The 21,976-nt window shown below is 54.6% G+C and overlaps 1 protein-coding gene across 7 annotated transcripts; it reads right to left on the minus strand.

Annotated features, from left to right (window-relative positions):
- Positions 1-369: 369 nt before the first annotated feature.
- ADCY4 (adenylate cyclase 4) lies at positions 370-17,198 on the minus strand. 7 transcript variants are annotated; one of them, XM_049898354.1, is made up of 25 exons: positions 16,576-17,198; positions 15,098-15,295; positions 14,817-14,978; positions 14,052-14,201; positions 13,472-13,620; positions 13,280-13,391; positions 12,332-12,459; positions 12,052-12,210; positions 11,662-11,794; positions 11,262-11,432; positions 7,493-7,536; positions 7,310-7,396; positions 7,048-7,117; positions 6,622-6,719; positions 5,824-5,908; positions 5,579-5,716; positions 4,844-4,954; positions 4,426-4,610; positions 4,135-4,219; positions 3,532-3,690; positions 1,715-1,861; positions 1,367-1,474; positions 1,138-1,252; positions 673-797; positions 370-586 (listed from the first exon to the last, which is right to left on the minus strand). In XM_049898354.1, exons 1-25 carry the CDS (start codon positions 16,732-16,734, stop codon positions 434-436), a joined length of 3,231 nt encoding a protein of 1,076 aa, XP_049754311.1. In that variant the 5' UTR covers positions 16,735-17,198; the 3' UTR covers positions 370-433. The 7 variants fall into 7 exon arrangements, with proteins under 7 accessions (XP_049754311.1, XP_049754308.1, XP_049754310.1 ...); XM_049898351.1 differs by having other exon boundaries at positions 4,730-4,954; XM_049898353.1 differs by having other exon boundaries at positions 7,493-7,539.
- Between the last annotated feature and the right edge of the window lie 4,778 nt (positions 17,199-21,976).

Raw genomic sequence — 21,976 nt, forward strand, 5'->3', positions numbered from 1 at the left:
CTAGTAGATTACTTCCCAGGCCTCTAGCTCATGCTGCATGGTAAACCCATAATAAGTGCTTGATTGGTGTTTGTTGAATAAATGTGGGTCAAATGACATTTTCTTGGAGATTCCTTCCAACATCTGTGAAAGAAAAAAATCAAGGTGTACAAAATACTGAAATCAGGTTGGCTGGCAGGCAGACAGGGTGAGGCAGCCCTCTTCCTGAGCTTGCAAACAGAATCACCCCTTTCCAACACACTCAGGCTCACCCATGCTCATGCCTGCACACTCACACGCAGAAACACAGTTTGGTCTCGAAGAAGCTGTCCTACTGAGGGACAAGAAGGCAATCCCCAGCTCGACCAGAAGCTTCTGGCATCAACTGGCTCCAGACACACCAGAATCTCTTTATTGAAGATCTCAGGAGTGGAGAGGAGGGGAGTGGAAGGTCTTAGCCTAGGGTGGCTGAGGGGGGTCCAGCGCGTGTTAAGTCTGTGTTCAGAAAGTATGTGCAAAGCTGCCCTTTGCCTTTGACTTTGATGATGCCCCGCCTGTAGCAGGTATAGCCCAGGGATTGCAGGGCCCGGGCTGTCTCCTCAGTCACCTGGAATTGGAGGAGGGAAGAGAGTGTGGGGTGGCCCTACCCTTATCCCTCCCACCCCTCCCATGCCTCCAGTGCAGCTCCCTCACTTGGATCTTGCCCAGGACCCCTGTACTCTCCATGCGGCTGGCCACATTCACTGTGTTGCCCCAGATGTCATATTGTGGCTTTTGGGCTCCAATCACACCAGCCACTACTGGTCCATGGTTCAACCCTGACAAGAGTTGTGGCAAAGAAGGGGTCTTGAGGGGTGGAACTTTGAGGAAGGAGAAGGAAAGCAGAAGTTGAAGGAACTGGGAGAGGGGAGAGGCTGGGGCAGGGTGGTCTTAGAGGAGAGGAGGGCTCTCCAGGCTGCAGGAGTGTGGCTTAGGGAAGGCAGCCAATAGCCTTACAGCTCCTGGCCCAGCAGCTCTATGCCCTACACCATGGGGTAGATCCGGGGGGTGGGGCAGTGGCTCAGGGATGAGCAGGGAGCAGCTAACAAAGTACTTGGTGGGGGAAGAGCTTGAGAAGGTGAGGAGGGCTAGACTGCCCCAGCAAGAGAAGGTCCTCACCCACACGCAGGCGGAAGTTGTTGAATGAGTGCTTGTTGATGACATCCAGTTTACACCCCAGAGCCACTGCAAATTCCACCATGGTGCCAAGGTGGCTGCAACTTCGTTCAGCATCCTGGCAATGGGCCATCCACCAGGATGCGCCAATGAGGGAACAGGAATAAGTCCCGCTTATTGGCCCACCAGTGAGCCCAGATGAAGGTTGGTAGGTAAGGAGGGGATGCTGTACCTGCTGTGCATCCTGTCCAGAGGTGGCATTTAAACCTGTGGCTGCCATGTAGGTGCTGCCGATGGTTTTGATTTTCTCTACCCCACTGAACTTGGGCTTGGAGAGCAGCTGTAGAGATAGGAGGCTGTGTCCCCAGTCTCTCTAAGCTCACCTGCTCCTTTCTCCCAGAAGGCCAGCCAGCCCCAGGTCTTTGGAGGCCAAAGGTCCAGAGTGGGGAGTAGTTGCAGGAGAGGGAGAGTTAGTAGTGGCCAGAGTTGCTGGAGGGGACAGAGCTGGGTGATCAGAGGAAAGGGGGTGTTGGGGAGGGGAAGATTGGCCTCATGGCTGTGAGGACGAAATGAGAGTCACCTCATCAAAATCAGCAATTATCTCGTTGAGCAGTCGCAGACACTCCAGCCCCTCGTGGTTGATGTTGGATTCAGAGTAAAACTCCTTGAAGTCCGGGACTGAGGCGAAGAGGACACAAACACACTCATAGGACTGGTGGTAGAGGTCCTGGATTGGGCGGAAGGCTGAGGTGAGGGGTGAGCACCACCTTCTTCCCCCTTCTGGGTCTGCACGGGACCCTCCTCCCTGTGTCCACACTCCTAACCCCTCCGTTTAAGGATTGGGTTGGGGCAGGGCCAAGTTAACCTGGGGATGGAACTTGGGAATCAAAGATTGGGTCTCATTGTAATTCTAGGAGAGGCAAAGGTTTGGGGTCAGGATCACCTCACAGCTAAGTGAAAGGATCACATCTAGAAGTGGGATCATGTCAATGGGAATTATTTTTATATCCTATCTTTTTCCTGAAAGGTGTTAAGTCAGTTACTTCAGCATATGTGGAAGATAAAATAAAGCAATAAAAGGGAAAATGGGGCAAAGGGAAAATAAGGATAAGGTGGTAAAGACACAATTAGGTCTGAGGTTGGTTCACAAAATGGGTGCCATGAAGTCCTTGTTAGTCCTAGATTCAGGCTCTGAGCTTTCTAGTAGCCAATGTGAAGGGAGAGATGGATCAGTTACAAGATTCCCAGTGTCTGTAAGAGAGGAAACTAGGAGAAGTAGAGCTACTTCTGATCTTGAAAGTAGAGAGCTCGTGGTGGTAGCATAAGGCTGTGGACCAGCCCCTGAGCTGTTTGTTTTAATATCCCTCAATCAGGCCAGGAGCATTTCCATAGCTGAGAGAGTGAAGCAGTGGTGCTACAAATAAGATGGTGCATGCATGTGGGTAACTTTGTGATGGTCCAACTATAGAAAGATTTTTGAGGGTCTAGAGCAGGGAGCTCTGGTGACACAGTGGTTAAAATGCTCAGCTGCTAACCGTATGGTAGCAGGTTCAAACCCACCAGCCCCTCTGCGAGAGAAAGTCTGCTTCTGTAAGGACTTACACCCTTGGAAACCCTATCAGGCAGTTCTACTCTGTCCTATAGGGTCGCTGTGAGTCGGAATTGACTCAACGGTGGTGGGGTTTTAGAGCAGTATCAAGGAGCCATGGTAGTGCAATGGTTAAGCCCGTGGCTGCTAGTCAAAAAGTCGGCAGTTTGAACCCACCAGTGGCTCCCTGGGAGAAAAGACTTGATGATCTCACCTACATCCTAGGAAACCCTATGGGGCAGCTTGCTCTGTCCTAGAGTATCACTGTGAGTCAGAATCGACTCACGTCATACAAGAATTGAGCAATGTCGTTCAAGAGAACTTCCTGCAGTCAGTGGTGGAAGGGTTCTATATCTGTTCTGTCCAATATGGTGGCCACTAGCCACATGTGGCTGTTGACCACTTTTAATGTGGCTAGTGTGACTGAGCAACTGAATTTTTAACTTTAATTAGCTTAAATTTAAAGACCATATGTGGCTAGTGGCTACCATATTGGAAAGTGCAGGTCTAGAGAGATGGCTGGGCTGTACCTTCCAGAAAACCCCATCAACACTAGATTAAGCTTCTGAAAGGTATGGAGTAGCCATGAGTTGGAAAAGACTTTCCTTCCAAGCATGAACTTGAAACACAGAGATTCTGTGCTCACTGAAGACAGAGCCTGAGATCTTGTGAGAACAACGGCATCCGACAGGGACAAGTGCCTGGCCACTATGGGGGAGTGCAGAGATGATGGGCCAAGGGCCAAGACTTTCCTCCACAATTAATCCCTATGATGATCTGGGGCTCAGGAGTCAGGGGTCAGGAGTCACCTCATTGCGCCGGTTTTGGCCAATGAACTGGGGGGCCACGTGTGCAGGGAGCACATTCTCCAAGAGCAGCCGAGTCAGGTTCTCCATTGTCTCTGTCTCTTCTCTCTCCTGCCTCAGCTTCTTCTTCCACAGGAAGTCCAGGCGGCAGTAATACTCATTCTGGGGGAGGGGTCACCGGGGCCATGGGGACACACAGTGCAGGGAAAGCCTAAGCTCCTGAGTGTTCCTGCCCCCACTCCGTGATACCCGAACCCTCCCCCCGCCTTTCTAAGTAGAAATAAGGCTTAAGCTGGAAGCATCCCTGGGACAGACGGCCATTGAAACTAGATTCAAACTAGGGTGTGCAGAATTGGGAGTTTTTTTTTTTTTTTCTTAAGTGTGGGTTTTACCAGATTGGAGGGATAGGAAGCACTTGAGGGCATTCCTCTTGTATAGTGAAGGTGAAATAAAGGAAGCACCTACATGCTGCTGGTGGGCACACTGCTTGGACCAAACCCTGAAGATGTAGGACTAAGAGGAAGAATGAGCTAGACCAAGCCACAAATATGGAGACCCCAGCGTCACCATTCACAGGAACCGGGAGGGCTGAGCTGGGTGATTTACCTGCCGAGCCAGGACGAGGAGGGTGAAGAAAAAGATGAAGAAGGAGATGACTCCCATCAGTTTGGGCTCCTTCAGTACCCCTGGCCTGAGGAAGCCACGGATCAAGGTTGTCCCTCCCCCTGCCCCCTTCCTGCTTTCCTCCTCCCTGCCCCCAGTGCCCACACAGCCCTCTGCCTCCCTCCCTTTGCCCTGTGGGTGGTTTAGGCCAGTAAGGTGAGGGCAGTTCTGCTCTATCCTGTCTCACCCCCATCCAGGAGGGCCCGGGCACCGCTGTTCAGCAGTCATGCGCACCTGGAGTCCAAGGAACCCATATAGAGGCGGGCGATGAGGCAGTCGGACAGCCAGGCATGGGAGTGCAGGAAGAGGGAGCAGGAGGCTGCCAGCCACAGCAGGAGCAGCAGCAGCTTCAATTCGAAGCTCATGTGTAGGAAAAGGGAGCAGGAGAGGAAACCCAGAACACAGCAGTGCATGGAGTACTGTGGGGCCAGGTAGGGGGTCAGGAGGTGGGGCAGGGTGCATGGATACCCCAGGCCTCCTGGCCCACCCCTCCCAGGGCCCAGGTCCATCTAGGGGTCAGGTTGTGTCAAATGCATACCAGGTGTGACTTAAGTCTGTTCCAATTCTCAGGATGGAATTCTTTCCAACTAAGGAGGCAGGGGTGTGAGGAAGAGCCTGGGTAGGAGATCCAGGGTTGTGGAGGAGCACTCACCGGGACACTGATGAGAGGCAAGGACCCAGGAAGCTCCCAGGAGAGGTTGAAAGCCATGGCGGACACATTGGCAGCCCGGAAAGGGCAGTTGGATGATGCTGGTAAGAGGAACTGCAGTAGGAGATAAGGAGATAAGGGCTTAAGGGTGGCCTGCACTGGGTGTCAGCTGACCCAGGGATGAGTCAGAGCTGGGTTCCTCCAAAGAAATGGATTCTGCTATTTTTGACTGGTGAGGAAACCTCAACCCTGGGGTCCTCATGGGGCAGGGAGACGCGGGAGTGCGTGTTATGCGTATTAGTCTGCCACGGATCTCTTGCCCGCCACTTAACCTCTCTGGGCTTCAGCTTCCTGTTCTGTAAATTGGCTGGGGAATGAGGTGGGTATGATCCCTAAGATGCCTTCCCCGGATTTTTATTCTAAGTTCTAAAAATTTATTATTCTAAGTTCTAAAAAATTCATCAAAATTAGCTACACAATCATAGCTAAAGGGCTAAGTAAGAAAGATGTGCCCACGTAGAAGACAGGAAGGATGTCCACTAAAGGGTTAGCAATGATTATGTCCAGGGGGTAGGCTGAGAGTGTGAATTTTTTCTTCATACTTGTTCAACATTTCCAGCATCCCCTGGCCTTAGTCCAGCTGCTCCCCAAAATCCAGGGCGCCCCTCTCAACCCCTGGCAGGTCCAATATGCCCTGATGGGGGTGGGTGGAGCCACTTCCCTCACCCCTACCCTCACCAGGCTGGTAATGGCCATGACGAAGACCAGGAGAATGGTGGCGGTGCCCAGGGCGACTCGCAAGCCGGGCCGCGTGGCCACCAGGCCAGACAGTGCAGGCAGCCAGTGCAGCATCTTGGGGCCTTTCAGGACACACCTCTGCAGAGGGAGCATGAGTGGTCAGCAATGGGGCTGGAGTGCCCCCTTCAGATCAGGTTGTGGCCAGGGCCCCCCGTCACCACTTCTGCCCCCGCCCCCAGCCTCACCGTCAGGTGCTCTGAGAAGCAGACAAAGAGGAGGAGGAGGAAGAGGAGGAAGGTGATGCTATAGGTGATGGCCAGAGCTGGAGGCCTAAAGAGAGACAAGGGTGAGGCCTCAAAGTGTCAGAATAGTCTCCCCTTGCGCCGTGAGGGTGCTGTGTGATCTGGTTGGGAGACATGGCACAGATTGGTCCTCAGGGTCCAGACTGGCTGCTGATGGGATCCTGGCTGGTAAAAGACATTAAGTTCTGATGCATCTGAGAACGCTGAGGGGTCTCGGGCAGTGTTGGGGTGGACCAGGAACTAATAAGGCAGGGACAGTATTGGAGGGGGGCAGGGGGCCCAAAAGAGTTGCTGAGGCTGCATCAGACCAATCTTACTGGCCTTTAGGCCAAAGCTCTTTCACTCTGGCTGAATTTCTAAGAAGTCCTCGCCCCTCCTGGCAGTGGCCTAGGAGTAAGGACCTACTTTTCTAAGCTTCCTCATTTGCTGTGAGACTTTGGGCTTCTCTGGTTTTTCAGTTCCTCATCTGCTCAAAGGGAACCAAACGTCCTTCAGGGGATGTTGTTAGAATTAGAAGACAGAGGCACGTGAAACTCGGGCTATGCCGAAAGTCCACAGGATGTACGATATTAAGATGAGGGCTGTGATTATCACTGGTTCCCCAGAACACGCATTTCCTCTGTGGGTAATGCCCGAGGCGAAGGGAAGGGGGTAAAGGGGAAAAGTGTGGGTTGTGGGTCAGGGAGGAAAAGGCAATAAGTATATGAGAACCAGGGCTTTCCTTGCCTCGGTATCCCTCACCTGTTTGTCACCAGCATCTGGATGATGAAATTGGAGAGAAAAACCAGGAAGGTGCAGGCTGCATAGTATTTGAAGGCGGGGAGTGCAGAGAGCCGGTACTGGAAGGGAGGGGTCAGGTGGAGACAGGGCACTAAAGGTGCCCATCACCTTGAAGGAGTCAATCCCAGGCAGGAGTGGGTTCCCTGCCTCACCATCCTACCCTCTAGTTCAGTCCCACGCAGCCCCTACCGATTCCCCACACAGCTACCCTCCTCCTCCTCAATCTAGAGCAGCTTTTCTTTTGGAGACAGGCATAACCCCTCACCCCCAGGGTCACAAACTGAGCACAGTTGGGTAGGGGAGGTGAGGCCACAGGACATGACTACTGCCAGGGACGAAGGAACAAAAGTTGGGAAATCCTCTGGTGCCACCCACGCCCCAGCCCACCTCCTTCTCCATCTCCTTCTTTCTGAAGTACAGTGTCAGTGGGTTGAAATCCTTCGATTGTTTCCACTGTCTGGTAGGAAGTGGGGGCGGTAAGTACCAGAGAGGAAAGAGCAGGGCAGAGAGAGGGCAGGAGGAGGTGGTGAGGTGAGCCTGCCTGGGCTAGAGCAGGGAAGCCCTCACGTCCTTCCAGGTGATCAGGGGAGCACCATCCCTCCGCCACCACATGACCCTAGAGCCTCCAGCCCTCTTCTGCTTCCCGTACTTCTGAGAGTTGAGCTGCTCGATGACCTGGAAGAACTTGGCATCCCCAGTGTCTAGTTCATCATCTAGTCCCCGGGGGGTACGGCTCCTGCACAGGAGAGCCCAGTCTGTCACCACCAAGACAGGGAGGATAGAGGTAGGTCACCCAGAGAGCCCTGCTGCCAAGATGCTCGGGCTTCCTCACCGGTCCAGGCTCCACTGGGGGCTGAAGGAAGCTAGGGCCTTCTCCTGCTGGGAGAGCACATTGGGTAGGGGGAGATGGGGAGACCGTGAATATCCTGGAGCCTCTCTGGAGTGAGACAGACTGTGAACTGCACTGCATGTCCTACACACGTCCTTGACTGTGGCACCTTGACTGTGGCTTCTCCTGCCCCTAATGACTTCCCCATCTCTCTCTACTAAACAGCACCTCAAATCCATTTCTCCTTAAGGTGCCTTCTGACTCTTTAGACCCCCAGGGGCTTTCCTTTGATTTCCTGATAGTTTCTACCACTTACTGGGCAGCCATTTATCTTCTATAGGCTTGAGTAGATGTTGATTCTCTGTGTCTCACCATCTCTAAAGACCCAAAATTCCAAAGGCAGGGACTTTCCCGTCACCTTTGGATGCCAAAACATTCTATTTGGCTTAGATTGAGTGACAAGGCAGAATGTTCTGACTCCCCTCTGGCCTTTTGTGATATCCACCAGGCGTGAGCTGGAAGGTGGTGGAGAGCTAACAAAAAATGGAGAAGAAAGGAAAAGAGGAAGAGAAAGAAACCTGATTATAGGTATTCTCTTTTCACTCAAAGGAGCGCACAGTGTAAGCAGAGTTTGGAAGATGAGCATGCACATAAAGCAGGTGAGGACAACCCAGGAGGGAGGAGAATGACGTTCTATGGGCCACTGTCCAGTATAAGAAGCCTGGTGGCCATTCTCCCCTGCTCCCTTTGGCTCTGTGAAGGCAGGAGGGCCACATCACCCCCTTCCCTGAAACCAGATGCGTATGAAAGGAGAGAGAGAGAATATGAATGGGTCTGGTCTAGGTATAGGCCCACCCGTACATCTATGCCTTAGCTTTTTTTAAATTGCCTACCACTCCCGCTCCCCCAATGCCTGCAAGAAATTTGAAGGCAGGGTAAAACATCGTATTCAGTTTGGTCTTCTCAACACCTAGCTCAGTGCTTGCCACGGAGTAAGCGCTCAGAAAACGTGGAAGGGATAAATGGATAAAAGCTCCACATTATGAGTTAGTTGATGGTAAATCTTATTAGTGGTTAACCGGGGGCAGAAATGGGGAGTTAATGTCTAAGAGGTAGTCAGTGTCTGTTAAGGGTGATAAAAAATTTGGAACCAAATCATGGTGACGGTTTCACAGCATGAATGTAATTAATGTCACTGAATTGTACGTGTAAAAATGGTTGAAATGGAAAATGTTTTGTTACATATATTTTACCACAATTGGAAAAAAAAGAAAAAGTATGCTGATGCTGACTCTCAGGATTTCTAACATTTGCTCATGCCCCCTGGGACTTCAGGGAGCCCTGGTAGAGCAAGCTGTTTACACTGGCAGCTAACCGAAAGTGTGGTGGTTTGAACCCACCCACTGGCTCCACAGAAGAAAGGCCTGCCAATCTGTTTCTGTAAAGATTATAGCCAAGAAAACCCTATGGAGCAGTTCCACTCTGTAACACACATGGTTGCCATGAATTGAGGGCTGACTTGAAGGCAGCTAACAATTAGAACTTCAGGTGCTGTGACGTAAATTTCTGGGCTAGTGAGATCTGCCTCAGGAGGTACCTTTGAACAGTCGGTTCCTGCCCCTTGATCCTGACACTTCTTAGCCTACACACCAGTAAGGAGTGGGAGCAGGTCTCACATGGGCTTTGGGGGATGTCTGTATCACAGGGTTGAACCTGAAGTTGTCTCACAGTCCCTAGGCTTCAAGCAAGCCCTATACTCCACCCCACTCCCACCCTGGAGACCTCATCTGGCTACAGTCAGCTGGCCTTGGATTGTTCCTGCCTCTTCCTCTTGCCAGCCTAACCCTCTGACCTCTCTCCTACTCCATGTTGAAGTTTGAGGTTAAATGCATTCACGTGCCACATAACGTCCATTCAAGCAATGCCCTACTGCATATATGTCAGTGGTCCCATAGGGTTTTGTTTTGTTTCAAGGGAAAGCAGTTCTCCTTTTGTGTATTATTTCCCCCTAATGGTTTTAAGAGCCCTGCTAGTGCAGTGGTTAAAGCTTTGGCTGCTATGGCAGGGTAAACTCACCAGCCACTCCCCAAGAGTGAAGATTTAGAGCTTTGGAAACCCTATGAGGCAGTTCTACTCTGTCCTACAGGGTCACTATGAGTTGGAATCGACTCGCAGGCAGTGGATTTGGTTTTTCTGGAATGGTTTTAAAGACCTCCAAACCCCCAGAGTGAACAAGCAGGGTGGCTGCTGGGCACATCCCAATCCCTGAAGTACCTCCTCCTCCTGTCATTCCTCCTGGCTTCATTCACCCACCCAGCAGCCGTTCAGCCGTTCATTCCCGGCACAGGGCAGTGCCTGTCTTAGCTCCTCTGCTGTTGCTGCAGGCGCTGGCAGGGGCCCGAGCTGGGCCGGGGTGCTCCTGGGCTCCTGGCTCTGGGTGTGTCTGCATATGATCAGGGAGCAGCCGCACCAGGCAGGGCTGCCACTGCCAGCTGCACCCTGGGCACCCTCACACTTGCTCCCCTCTCGGTCCCTGTGGCCACCTCTCTGAGCCCCTTGTGCCCCCCACCCACATGCGCAAAGTCCCAATCCAGCTGCCTGCGCAGCCACTGCTCCTCAGGCGGGTGGAACAGTGGGCAGGGCTGGGCCTATAACCCGGGACTGCCAGTATACAATATGGTGTTCACGCAATGTCTGAATCCCATAACGTCCTATTTCACAGAACGTATAGTAGACGTTAAGCAACGCATGACTGCACTCCCCTGAACCACTCCTGCTAACTCCCTCCATTCAGCCCCCAGTGTGCACTTATCTTTGGTACTTTTCTGCGGGGTAGAAGAAGAGGGGGGATAGAGCACAGAGAGGGTACTCTGGAGTCATCCCATAAATCCAGCCAGGTCTATCTAGTAGAGAGGATTCTGGGAAGATCTGCAGAAAGGTGGCTGGGAATGGCCAACAGGTTTTAGGAAGGCCAGATAAGATGGGGGACAGCAGGCTGAGGAGGAGGAAAACTAATCCTGACGCAGGTCTTTATAAACATAACCTGGGTTGCTTAGGAGGGCATCCAGTAGCTAGTTGCTAAGCATCAACCCGAGAGCCAGCCAGTGGGGGAGATCCAGGATCCTCCACCAACTGGTGGGTTGTTGATTACCTGAAGGTGCTATACATAGGATCAGCCAGTGATTGGCCCTGCTCTTTCACCTAGACAAGAGGTAGCCTTCCCTCCTTCCCCAACCCTGCCTGCTTATGGTGATGTCCTTCTTCAAGGCCATCTGTGATTTTCACTGTCACCTCATTTTATCAGTATACAAGCACTGGGGAGTAGGGGTAGCAACTGATTTGCCCAGCCTTCCCAGTCCTTGTGGGGTTGGAAGAGGAGAGCATGCAGCTAGCAGGAGTTGAGTTAAACAGACACCTGTCCTGGTGGGAATTGACAACCTCCTCAGAGTCAGGAGGAAGTGTAGTCTACCACCTTTGTGGGATCAGGAGAAGGAACTCTCCTGAGTGGAGGCTGGTGAGTGATGGACATGGTGTCTGTGTGGATTTAGAATTTCCTCTGAAGTGAGCTCACAGGGCAGCAATCTTTGCCCTTTCTCTGGAAGGAAGCACAGAGAAGGGTCTGGAACCAGTGACTGGGGTGACCAGATAGTTCAGGACCGTGGAATGTCAAGGGTCATCAATTGATTCATCAGAGGTGGGGGGGGAGGAAGGGAGTGAAGCCCATGGGGGTGGGTTTACATAAGTGCCAGGCTAGTGATGGAGGTGCACGTACCGGGAGAGGGGTGGAGGTGGATACAGGGCTGTCTATGTGGCTCAGGTGAGCAAAAGGCTTGGCTGCACCCCAGGACTCCAGATAGCGGGTCATCAGCAGTGATGGACGCATCTTGGGGCCCTCCAGAGAGGACAACAACCCTCCTGCAGTGCCCTTCTCATCCTCCTCAGCCTGCAGGGGGCGTAGGAGGGCAGAGAGTAAAGATCGCAGATGCTTCCCCATATCCGCCCCCACAGCCCTTAGAGCTTTGTGTCCTCCCCCCACTCTCCCACCCCCTGCCTGCTCCAACACACACACTTGGTCCCAGGAACTCAATCTTTGGCAGAGGAGAAGAGATCAGGCCTGTTGGCCATGGGATGGTTTGGTGAATCAGCCCATGGGATTCAGGCTGGGCTTTTACCCGGGGATCGATGACCAGGTAGGTAGGCTCCCCTAGCTCCCGAAGGTATGGGTCCCGGTGTTCCATGGCTACATCCTCCACAGCATAAGCCCCTGCCAGCAGGGCCAGGGTGGCCCCTGTGATGTGCACTCGTCTGGAGGGAGGGGGTAGTTGGAGTCAGCACAGAGGGTCTCCAAATCTCTCATTTCTTTCAAAGAGCATTCCTGGAGGCCTGACTTCATGCAAAGCTCTCTGCTGAAAAGAGGTGCTCTCCAGTTCCCCTCCCTGCAGCCCAGGAACCTGATGAACCCCACATGGACTGTGCTCAGCTTAGGCCACTATGAAAAGGGTGGCGGTGTGTGTGAGGCCTAGATGGCCTCCTGCTGTAGCTGCCTGGGGCCCAGGTCTCACCCTGGCACACCGCCTGCCTCCATGTGGTTGGCCAGGGTGACATCATGGGACCAGACATCATATTGCCATTTCTGCAAGCCAATGACTCCACAGAGCACACTGCCCGAGTGCACGCCCACACGCATGTTGATGTCCACGCCGGTGGCTGCCCGAAGTTTCCTGAACAGGGTGTGCGTTAGATAGGCTCTGCCTCCAGCTCCACCCATGCCACATGCCTCCACTCCCAAGAAGGACTTCCACCACCTTGCCTGTCCCTCTCCCACATCCATCCTAAGCTGACCTGATGGCCCGGCACATGTCCAGCCCCATGCGCACACAGTTGATGGCATGGTCTGGCAAGGAGAGGGGCAACCCAGAGACACAGTAGTAACAGTCTCCCAGAATCTTGATCCGCATGCACTCATGCTCCTAGGGGTGAGGGGAGCACCTGGTTAGAGGCCAGAGTAGGCAGGGAGGAGTTAGGGAAAATGAATCAGTGTGGTATTCCTGAAGAGCTTCTGAGGTTGGGAGTGTCTAGAGGAGTCTTCTCAGGTTTGTTGTTGTTGTTGGGTGCCATCGAGTTGGTTCCAACTCATAGCAACTCTACGTACAACAGAACCAAACACCGCCCTGTCCTGCACCATCCTCACAATCGTTGTTATGCTTAAGCCCATTGTTCCCTAAACTTGACGTGGAGCTGGCTGAGGTCTCCCATGTGGATGTCTTTCTCAGAAGGGTTGGAATATCTGTGACTCTCCCCAGCTTTGGCATGTCTAGGGTGTATCCAGACTTGGGAATATAGAGTAGCTTCAGGACTGAGGTGTTTGGGGGGGTCTCAAGTTTAGGTTGTTTGGGGATATCCGTGGGGTCCTCAAAGGCGACTGGGCTGAGGTCACACAGGGCAGAAATTTCCCTTGGAAGGGCCTCCCATGGTTGTAGCATGTGAAAATTTCTCTAGATTTGGTTGTAGTGTTCAGAAATATCTATGCTGTAGGTCTGAGAACTTTGGGGGTATTTGATGGGGCATCTGGGAAGATGTTGAGAGGTATCTCCAGGTCTAAGGTATGTGGTGTGTAGCTCCATACTCAGAATGTTTGAGAGGGCTTCCTACTTCCATAAAGTACCTGGGAGTCCACATGAGCTCTGAAGTGGGACTGGGGCCTTGTAAGGCAGGGGTTTCTCTTGAAAGAGGCTTTCCAGGGTGGGAGTGTTTGTGGCTCCCTGGGTGGGGAAGGAGGCGCCTTCTGACCTTGGCAATCTGGTCGAACTTGCCAAAGAGTTCATTGAGCATGAGCACCAGCTCCTTGGGGGAGCACTCGCTGGCTAGTCGTGTGAAGCCCACTATGTCCGCATACAGCACGCTGGGGAGGGCAGACTGCATTAGTAGGGGCAGGGTGCCTCAGCCCACAGTCTCCTCCCCTCCCTGCATCCTTCCTTATACCTGACTCCCTGGTGCCTCTTGACATAGAGGCTGTGGAAATTGTTGGTGCTCTCAGGCCGTGACCCCTGTCCAGCCTGCAGCCGGGCCATGATCTCTGCCTTCATCTCTCGGGCCAGGTAGGCAGGAAGGATGGACAAGAGAAGGTGTTCCTGGGGGAGGTCATTATGAGTCCCAACTTTCCTGCACCCTACTGCCAGGAGCCCCAGCCCCCAAACCAACCAGGAGCCCACACACTGCCCCACCTCCAACAGATGCTCCCCAACATACTCCCTCAGGTCCTCCCCAGCACACCCAGCCAAGTTTCAGCACCCGGTCTGCACTGATCACCTTTAGGGACTGAACTCCCACCACTGTTGCAAGAGTTAGCGTCTTTTCTAAAGTGTAAAAGCTCTTTTACAAGCTTCAGTTTGAGCCTTACAATAACCTTCCAAGGTGGACAAAGGCACGTTTTACAAGGGAGGAAATAGAAGGTCGGGTGGTTTGCCCCAAGTCACTCAGCTTGTGAAGCGTGTCTTTTGTGTGATCTAAACACTTCCTCTGTCTGAGCCTGGGCCCACCCCGCCTCCCCGGGCCAGCTGACCTGGTGCTTCTTCTCGGTGTCCAGCCGCCGGCGTGAGTGTAGGGAGCTGAGCGCCTCCCGGAACGTGGCACGCAGCGCGCGCTCCATCAGCGCCTTGTGGTACGCTCCAGCCACGTTCCCGCACAGGAACAGCACCGCATTTGCCACTAGCTGTGGGTGAGGGCCGGCCTCAGAAGGCGCGGGATCGGGGTGGGGGTGAGGAGGCTATGCGTGCGGCTGGAGTTGGTCACGAAGACGGGCTGGGGAGGATCAGGCTCTACAGTTAGGGACCTAAGTATTGCCGAACAAGTGGTGGGTACTTGTTCCTTAGGGGCACTTCACTTCCCCGTGCTCCAGACTCTTCGCTGCTGCACCAACATGATTAGTTCTAGAAACCTTTGCATGCGCCGTTTCCCTTGCCTGGAGCACCACTTTACCATTTTCACCCCCTCACATTCCAGTCGCATAAAACTACTCAAGCTTGCATTTTACATTCTCTGTGAAAGTTCCATCATCCACATTTGTCTCTACCACCTTGGTCCCCGGACGAACTAGTCACCAAGACTCCCTTCCCCGTGCTCCTAGAGCCCTCTTCTGGCGTCGGTAGGTATTGCGCTGCACACCTCCGTGAACTCCACGAGGGCACGCTCGCGGTCTATTGGTATTTGTACCCAGCGCCCGGCACTGCGCTCTGCTTTTATGTCAGAACTCAGCCAAAGTTTGGAGAACCAACTAGCGCGCAGCGGGGTGGGCCCAGGGCTCCACTCATGCTACGTGCGTGCTCACCTGGGGCAGCAGCGCTGGCCGTGAGTCTGGCTGGGGCCCAAGGTACAGTCCAAGGGCAAGCAGGTGAGATAGTGAGGAGACGAGGCCCGCGGCGGCGGCGTCCCGCATACCCAGGGGCAACATGGCGTACACCGTGAAGATAACGAAGAGAAAGAAGGACACCTGGAGGGATGGAGTGACGTGGGAAGCATCAGGCTGGCGAGGAGCTGTTCATGCCTGGATTGGGGTTCGAAGCCCGGGCTCACTCCCCTCCTCCCCGCCCCAGCTGAGGCCCCTCTCACCTGGTCCCAAGCACTGACCACGCCCCCGGTGAATAGGAAGCCGTGGCCTAGCGCAAGCAGCGCGGCCCACACCAGGCCAGACAGGGGACGCGTCCAGCGCTGCAGTCGCTGCTCGCAGGAAGCCAGCCCCAGCAGCAGCGAGAAGCCGCCCAGTGCGCACACCACGGTGGTCAGGAAGCCCGGGTCAGAGGCCAGCTCCTGTGGAGAGACAACGCGTTAGGGGAAGACTGGATGGGGAGTTTGGGGAGCTCTCCCAAGGCAAGGGGGAGCGAACCAGGTAAGGGCCGGCAGCCCCTTTCTGGCCAGTTCTTAAAAGTGTCTCAAATCCAAGTCTGAAAAAGACACAGGCGTCTCCGCTTGCCATTCATATTATGAAATTGCTGATGTTCTGTTTGAATCCACAGGGCCGGCAATTTTATACGGTTCAATTCAATATCTTTATTCTCACTTGGCTCCTGCAGTGGCGGCTGGGCGGCTGGGACACGGACCAGAAGACCTGGTCATTTGTGAATCCATGACCTTCCTGTGCCTCAGTTTCTCATCTTTCAAATGGGAGTCATAGTGCCCGTCTGGGTCCCTGAAGTGAGTGAAAGATCCTGGCTCACAGAAGACATTTAGGAATGAGAATATCCAGATCTGGCCAATTTGTTCCAGAGATTCCCGGGCCCAGGGGGCACCCGGGTCTGCTCGAAAGAATGCTCGGGCAGCAGGGGGCACCCGAGGACTACCGCACCTGGCATCTCCCTCGCCGCTGTAGTCTGCGCCCTGGCCACCTGCCTCAGCTCTAGCGTTGTCGTCCCGCCGCTGTCCCTACCCTTTGTCCCACCTCTTTCCGGACTTCGGGCTGGACCGGCAAAGACTGACGCTCCCAATGATTTTACCATCTTGGCTCTGAGGTAAACCCGGAGCAGGATGTTTCCAGAAACGGATTGGAAGACCCCCTGTCTCTACCCCCTGCCTCACACACACCCAACAATGAAACTAGAAATGGTTTTATTTGGGGACTGAACTGAGAGCAGGATGGAGGATGCCTTCTGCGAGTTCGTGGGTACAATTGCCCCACACCCTAAGAGGGAGAGAAAACCAGGAAACGAATTCTCCTGGGGCCTCAGTGGAATTTCCCACGCTGGAAAATTGGAAAATCCAGTGTTGGATTTATTTTAGAACCAGTTTTTTAGATAATAGAAGCTCCCAAGGTCTGTCAGAAGCCGGAGAACTTAGAAGCGTCCAGGGCTCAGCTATCTCCCTGCGCAGACCCAGAGACTGTGGCCCAGAGAAGTGGAGTGACTTGCCCAGGGTCACTATAGGTTCATAGTAAGGTCCAAAGCTCTTTCACAGCTCCCAGTAAAGAAAACGCACGGAGAAAACCTCATAAACCCCAACGCCGAAAATGCCCCCTGGGTAGTGATCCTCCCTCCATCCCGCAGCAGAGAGACACCGCCCTGGAGAAGGCGCATAGCGCCGGGGGCCCCTCTCACCCTGCCGCTGGCCCAGGCGACGGCGAACAGCGCCACCAGCGCGCAGAGCACGATTACCAGCAGCAGTAGCAGCAGCGGGTACTGCTGGCTTAGGCTGTAGTAGGTCTCGTAGAAGAGGTCTTCGCTGGGGGGCGGCCGGGGACTGAAGAGGCCGGCCATGGTCTTCCCCTCCCCGAGCTCCGGGCTGGGGAGGGCCGGGCACCGGGTTACCTCCTGCCGCCGGGTTACCTCCTGCCGCCGGGCCCAGGCCCAACTGTGCGTCTCTCACTGGGTTCAAGCCTCTGCCAGCAGGCGCCCGCAATTTCGCGGCAATCAGGTCTCCTTCCAGGCACTCCCTGAGGCCTCCCAGCCTTCTCCCAGCTGGCGGTGGAGGGAATCTCCAAGACTTCCCTGCTCCTTCCTCAAGCTCTGCAGAGGTGCCCTGGCAAGAGCCTCATCGCCAGGAGACAGGGCCTGGGGTGGTTGCGGTGGAGCCGGGGGATCCTGGTTCCGGCGAACTCACTGCCCGCGACGCCGCCGACGCAGGGAGCCCGGGGGGACGGTTGAGGAGTCAAGCTCGCCTCCAGGGCAGCGAAGCCGCGACGCTGGTGGTTCAGAGCCCGGGGCGACAGGCTCTCCGCCCCCCCCCCCCCGGCGCCGAGGCCCCCTCCCACTTCCCCGACGGGACAGCCCAGCCCCTTCCCGTGCAGGAGCCTGACTCCCCTGGCTTCCTCCCCCACTGATTGTCTCTCCTAACACCACCGCCTTCCCCCTTCGGCTAGTTCAAGGAAGGGGAATGCCGGCTGTGGGAGATAACGGGTGGGGGTGGGGGTGGGGGGGAAGAGAGTGGGCGAAGGATTAAAACGGAGGCGGTATGCGAGGATGTGGGGGAACTGGGGGAGGTTGGAGCAAGGCCTGCCGAGAATGTAGGGAAGAACGCGGGTCCCGGTGCCACATGGGGACTGGGATCAGTTCAGAGTGGGGGATGCTCATTCCCCTCCTCTCTCCGCCCTGCTGGCAGCCGCTGTGGCTGTGAGCTGTGGCTGTGAACTGTCGATGTTCCTGTTGTCTCCAGCTCCATGGAAGGTGGCACGTCTGTGCTTAGCTTTGTGGAGCCATGGCTTTCCACTCCCAGACACCAACGGGGAATCAAAAGGGCTCCCAAGCCTGGGAAGCAATGTGCATGTGAGTGTGTGTGATGGGGAGGGAGATGGTAGTATGAGGGCTGACCTCTGAGTCAGGGGCATCATGCAGGGCACAAAAAAGGCCAGGGTCTGCGAATTTCCAGGAAGCTCCCCCCCCCGCAAAGCCGCGGTAGTGTTTCTGAAGCCCAGAAGAAAAGTGGGGAGTTGGGACCACAGCCTTTGTCCCCAGATCTTAGGTTTAGGGTGGGGTAGCGGTGCCCCAGATCCAGAGGAAGAGCTCCGCCCTGAGATTAGAGCTGCCCGGGGAGCCAGGCCTCAGGGATTCCTTCCTGCCACGGTCTGGGCCCTGACCTTGTGTGCCACGCCGTTGCCAGGCCCCAGCCCCCAGCATCCTGGCTTCCGGCCTTGGCGAGGATACAGTGCCTCCCCCTCCCTCACTGCCAGCTCACCGGCCCACCATCGCTGTCCCTCCCGGCCTCTGGAGGACGCCTTAGCCTCACCCTCCAGCTTCGCGCTTTGGCTAAAATTCCACAACATTTATTGACTGAGTTCTCCCTGCGGGCAGTTCATAAAGTCTGCCTGGGTGGTGGCGGCGGGTTCCCCAAGAAAGTCGCCGCTTCAAAAAGGGGTGTTTGCTGCCTCATCCCTGAGACGGTTTAGAAGGTGCAGCAATTCACATTCTTATATTCGCCCTGTGACCTACTCCAGGCTTCAGGCTCTTCAGGACCCTTCTTCAGAACTTACTCCTGGAAGGTTCTGCCAGCCCCTACCCACGCTGGGAGGTGCCGGGCCCTGTGTGGGCAGGGTGGGTCTCCCTAGTATGTTCAAGTAGTTGTTGTTTCCTATCTGCACCCCTTGGCACCCGTCCAGGACGATAGACAGCTGCCCTTTAAGAGAAATTAGCAGCAAAATTAGGCGGAGCAGCGGCACCTCGCGTTCACCCTGGGGAAATGCAAGTATTGGGTCTCTGAATCAGCCAGGGGCCGGTCAAGGTTTGCCCTTGGCCTTCCCCTTCAGGCTGCCCCTCTAGAACTGGGTTCACAAAAGCTTAAGAAGAGTGATAACTGACATTTGAGATACTGATATTTGGGTCTCTTCTCTTCAGAGACCCTCTGGACAGACATAGCAACAATGGAACTTAGAGGGGCTGGCAGAGCTGGTGCTGGGAAAGTCAGAAGACCCAGGGGCAAATCCAGGCTTTGCTATGTGATCTCAGTGGGATCCTCTCCCAGTGGGTGTCAGTTTCCTCATTTATTAAAGGAAGAGGTTGGGTTAGATGATCTCTAACACCCTCCCCCCACCCCTTCCCAAGGTATCTGGACATATGTCTTGAGGAAGAAGCTGGGGAAAGAATTGAGCAGGGAAAAGGAGGGGTGAAGGATGAGTACCCGGTATTGGATTTAGCCCTGAGGTCCAGTGGGGCCAGTTCTTGCCATATCTCTCAGCCCCCTGCAAACAAACACGGAGCTTTCAGGCCCCATGTCCAGGGGCCTGATTCCCCTACTACAGACTCCTCAGCCCCAAGTTTTCCTTGGCAAAAGGACAGGATTCACAGGGCACTCCAGCTCATCCGCTAGTCTCACCAATGGCTCACCTAATTTCCTTGGGCCCCAGAACCTGGGACCCAACCTGAGGTGGGTTGGGTATCTGGCTTCTGAAAGGTGAGGTCTTTGGAGTTTGGGGCAGTCAGGTAGTTGAATCTGAAGATGCCCCTGCTATCTTGGTATCCTGAACCTGCTCTCTCTGTGTCCTGATCTCAGTAAGGCTTGTACATTTTTTAGGAACAGTGCTGGGGCACTCCTCCAGGTGCAGGCTGTTCAGGCTCTCAGAGACTGTGGAATCATTCCAAGAGCACAGGCTTCCCATGATTCCCCCTGGGTCATCCATTTCCGTCTCTCCTCGGCCTGGTTCTAGGGAAAACAACCTTCTATTGCTTCTCCTGTGCTCAGAAAGAAACTTCTTCACCTGCAGACACAGGAGGAGCTTGCTGGGTGTGAGACAGCCAGAGTTAATTGGAGGAAGTAGTCTCTTGGGCCATATTTACCGTCTGGGAACTTGAGAGTTGGTGGGGGGTGGAGAAGATTAAGGCATAAAGAACAGTGGTCAGTGGGGAGTCACTGGGTAGCCAAGGGAGCCATGTTGTAACATCCCTGGGAGTATGGGTGAGGGTTCACCATGGAGACAGCAGCATCCCTCTTGTCCTGCTCCAGAAGGAAGACTTCAGAGGTTTTTGATCAGCAGTCTGGAGAGACAGCAGAGTGGGCTGCAGGTGAACAAAACTTCTTCCTAGGTGAAGCCCCTTGCTGACAGATTCAGGTCTTGTCCCAGCTGCCTGCCAAATGGCCAACTCACCCTGGAAGGAGGACCTATCCTTGGGCTTATGGCTCCAACAGTGCTGCATTAACTTCTTCAGCCCTTCCAAGCCAAGAGTGTTGGGCCTGGGCTCTGGTAGCTCACTCAGAAGGGGCCGGTTCTGTTTCTCACACATTGCTACCTGCGCCAGCCATGTCTGGATCACCACTGCCGGGTGGGGGGTGGAAGAAAAGAGAAGGCATTGAGGGTATGCCCCTTTCTTCATCATGGAAAAGGGCAGTTGAGTGTGGTCCAAGGGGGCGTGAGAAGGGAGTAGGATGGTCTGAGTAGATAAGCAGGAAGGGGAGGGCCTGGAGGCTTCAGCCTGTGTGAGGAGGGCACCTGGGTTTAAGGATCCCAGAGTCTGCTTAGAGTACTCCTTTCAGCTTCTCTTCTGACTAGCACTGCCCATATTAAGATCCCAAAGCTGCAGGAGACAAAAAGCTGAGGCAGCCAGTAGTAACACTTCTCTCTCACATATCATGCATCCCTTAGAAGGGCCTAGAAAGGTGTAGAGTATGTGTTTGGAAAGGGTACCTTACCTGTAGACATCACTGTCCATGGAGGCCCTCTGGTTTACATCAGCCAACAGTTCTGGGGCTAAATAGCTTAGGGCGCCCCCTACTCACCGAACCCTGCCCCTGACCAAAAAAAAACCACCTTAAAATGTTGACAAGCTAAAATCTGCCAGCTGCAAAGGGAGGGAAGGAGGAGGACGTAGAAGAAGGGGCCAGGTAGCCTCCAGAAGCACCTTCTCCCCAGTAGGTGAAGCCCCAGCCTGACAAAGGGGGTAGGAAGGATCAGAGGAAAGGTAGGGTCAGTGGCGACCTTGGGTTGGAGCTGTGGGTCTCCTTCTCAGTGGGACTGGGGTCAAGGGCCTGAGTCTTCTGGCCTAGGTTGGCCATGGATCTTTGAGGGCCTGATCAGGTAGGCTCATGAAATTGATGATTGTGGGTCAAAGTTTTTGTCTTCTGGTAGGGAAGGGGCTGAAGCTTCTGGGTAGGCCTTGGCCTCTGAACAGTTCTGTGTCCAGAGCGAGAGGCCGAGGGTATACAACAGGACAAGGCTGTGGCAGGGCCTGTGTCAGATTGGCATCAGAGGCTCCGGGCCAAGGTCTGTTCCTGAGACAGGGCTGGGATGTGTGTGAATCGGCTGACCTTGGCACGCAGCTCTAGGTCCAGCAGGACGTTGGAGGGCTTGAGGCCTCAGTGCAGCAGTACCGGGTTCAGGTTGTGCAGGTAACACAACCTCGGGTGGCAGGAGGCAGCGGAGCAGCCACAGCCAGGGCCCAGGGTGCTGGTGCTGCAGCAGCTCCGATAGGGAGGTGTTTTCCATGAATCAAGTCACCAAAGCCGACCCAACACATTCTCCCACTCCAGTTTCTAGGTGAGGCCTAGCAGGTGTGGCACCTACTGGTCTTGCAGATCTGCCATGGCTTTGACCTCCCAGGATATGGCCTTCCTACAAGCCAGGAGCGGGCTGCAGAGTCTGGCAGAGGTCCTGGAAAAATCCTTCTACTCCTCATCCAGTCCCTGAGGAACAGCAGGGTTGTTCTTGACCACTACATCATAACCCCACGCCCTATGATGCACCCCCAACACCTCGCGGAACCGCACTGGCTGAAGAACTTGGACTGTGCAGTTCCCTCTGGGCACCAGGAGTGCGGAGCAGCTGCTGGGCCTGAGAGAGGTGCCAAGTCCACCAGCCAGCCATGGCCCCACGTCCGAGCTGCTCCCTCCACTCCCTGTGACTCGGCACTTTGTGTACAACCGTCGGTCTCCCCCGCCGGCCCCAGCTCCCCTAGCCTTGGCACAGGCGCAACCGAGTTCCCTGAGCCTGCAGCCGAGTGCCCTGTGTAGAGTGTTGGAGGCTGCCCCACTCACCATAACTTGGAGGAAGACATCAAGACTGGAGGGTATGAGAGG

This window comes from Elephas maximus, chromosome 10, assembly GCF_024166365.1.
Source record: "Elephas maximus indicus isolate mEleMax1 chromosome 10, mEleMax1 primary haplotype, whole genome shotgun sequence".
In the NCBI taxonomy this organism is placed as follows: domain Eukaryota; kingdom Metazoa; phylum Chordata; class Mammalia; order Proboscidea; family Elephantidae; genus Elephas; species Elephas maximus.

Excerpts from the sequence above, each read along its gene's own strand:
- ADCY4 (XM_049898350.1), bottom strand. The coding sequence starts at position 16,734 with ATGGCCGGCCTCTTCAGTCCCCGGCCGCCCCCCAGCGAAGACCTCTTC. Across the intron at positions 13,392-13,471 it reads AAGAGGCACCAGGGAGTCAG|CGTGCTGTATGCGGACATAG; the intron begins GTATAAGGAAGG and ends TGCCCTCCCCAG. Across the intron at positions 1,475-1,714 it reads TAATTGCTGATTTTGATGAG|CTGCTCTCCAAGCCCAAGTT; the intron begins GTGACTCTCATT and ends CTATCTCTACAG.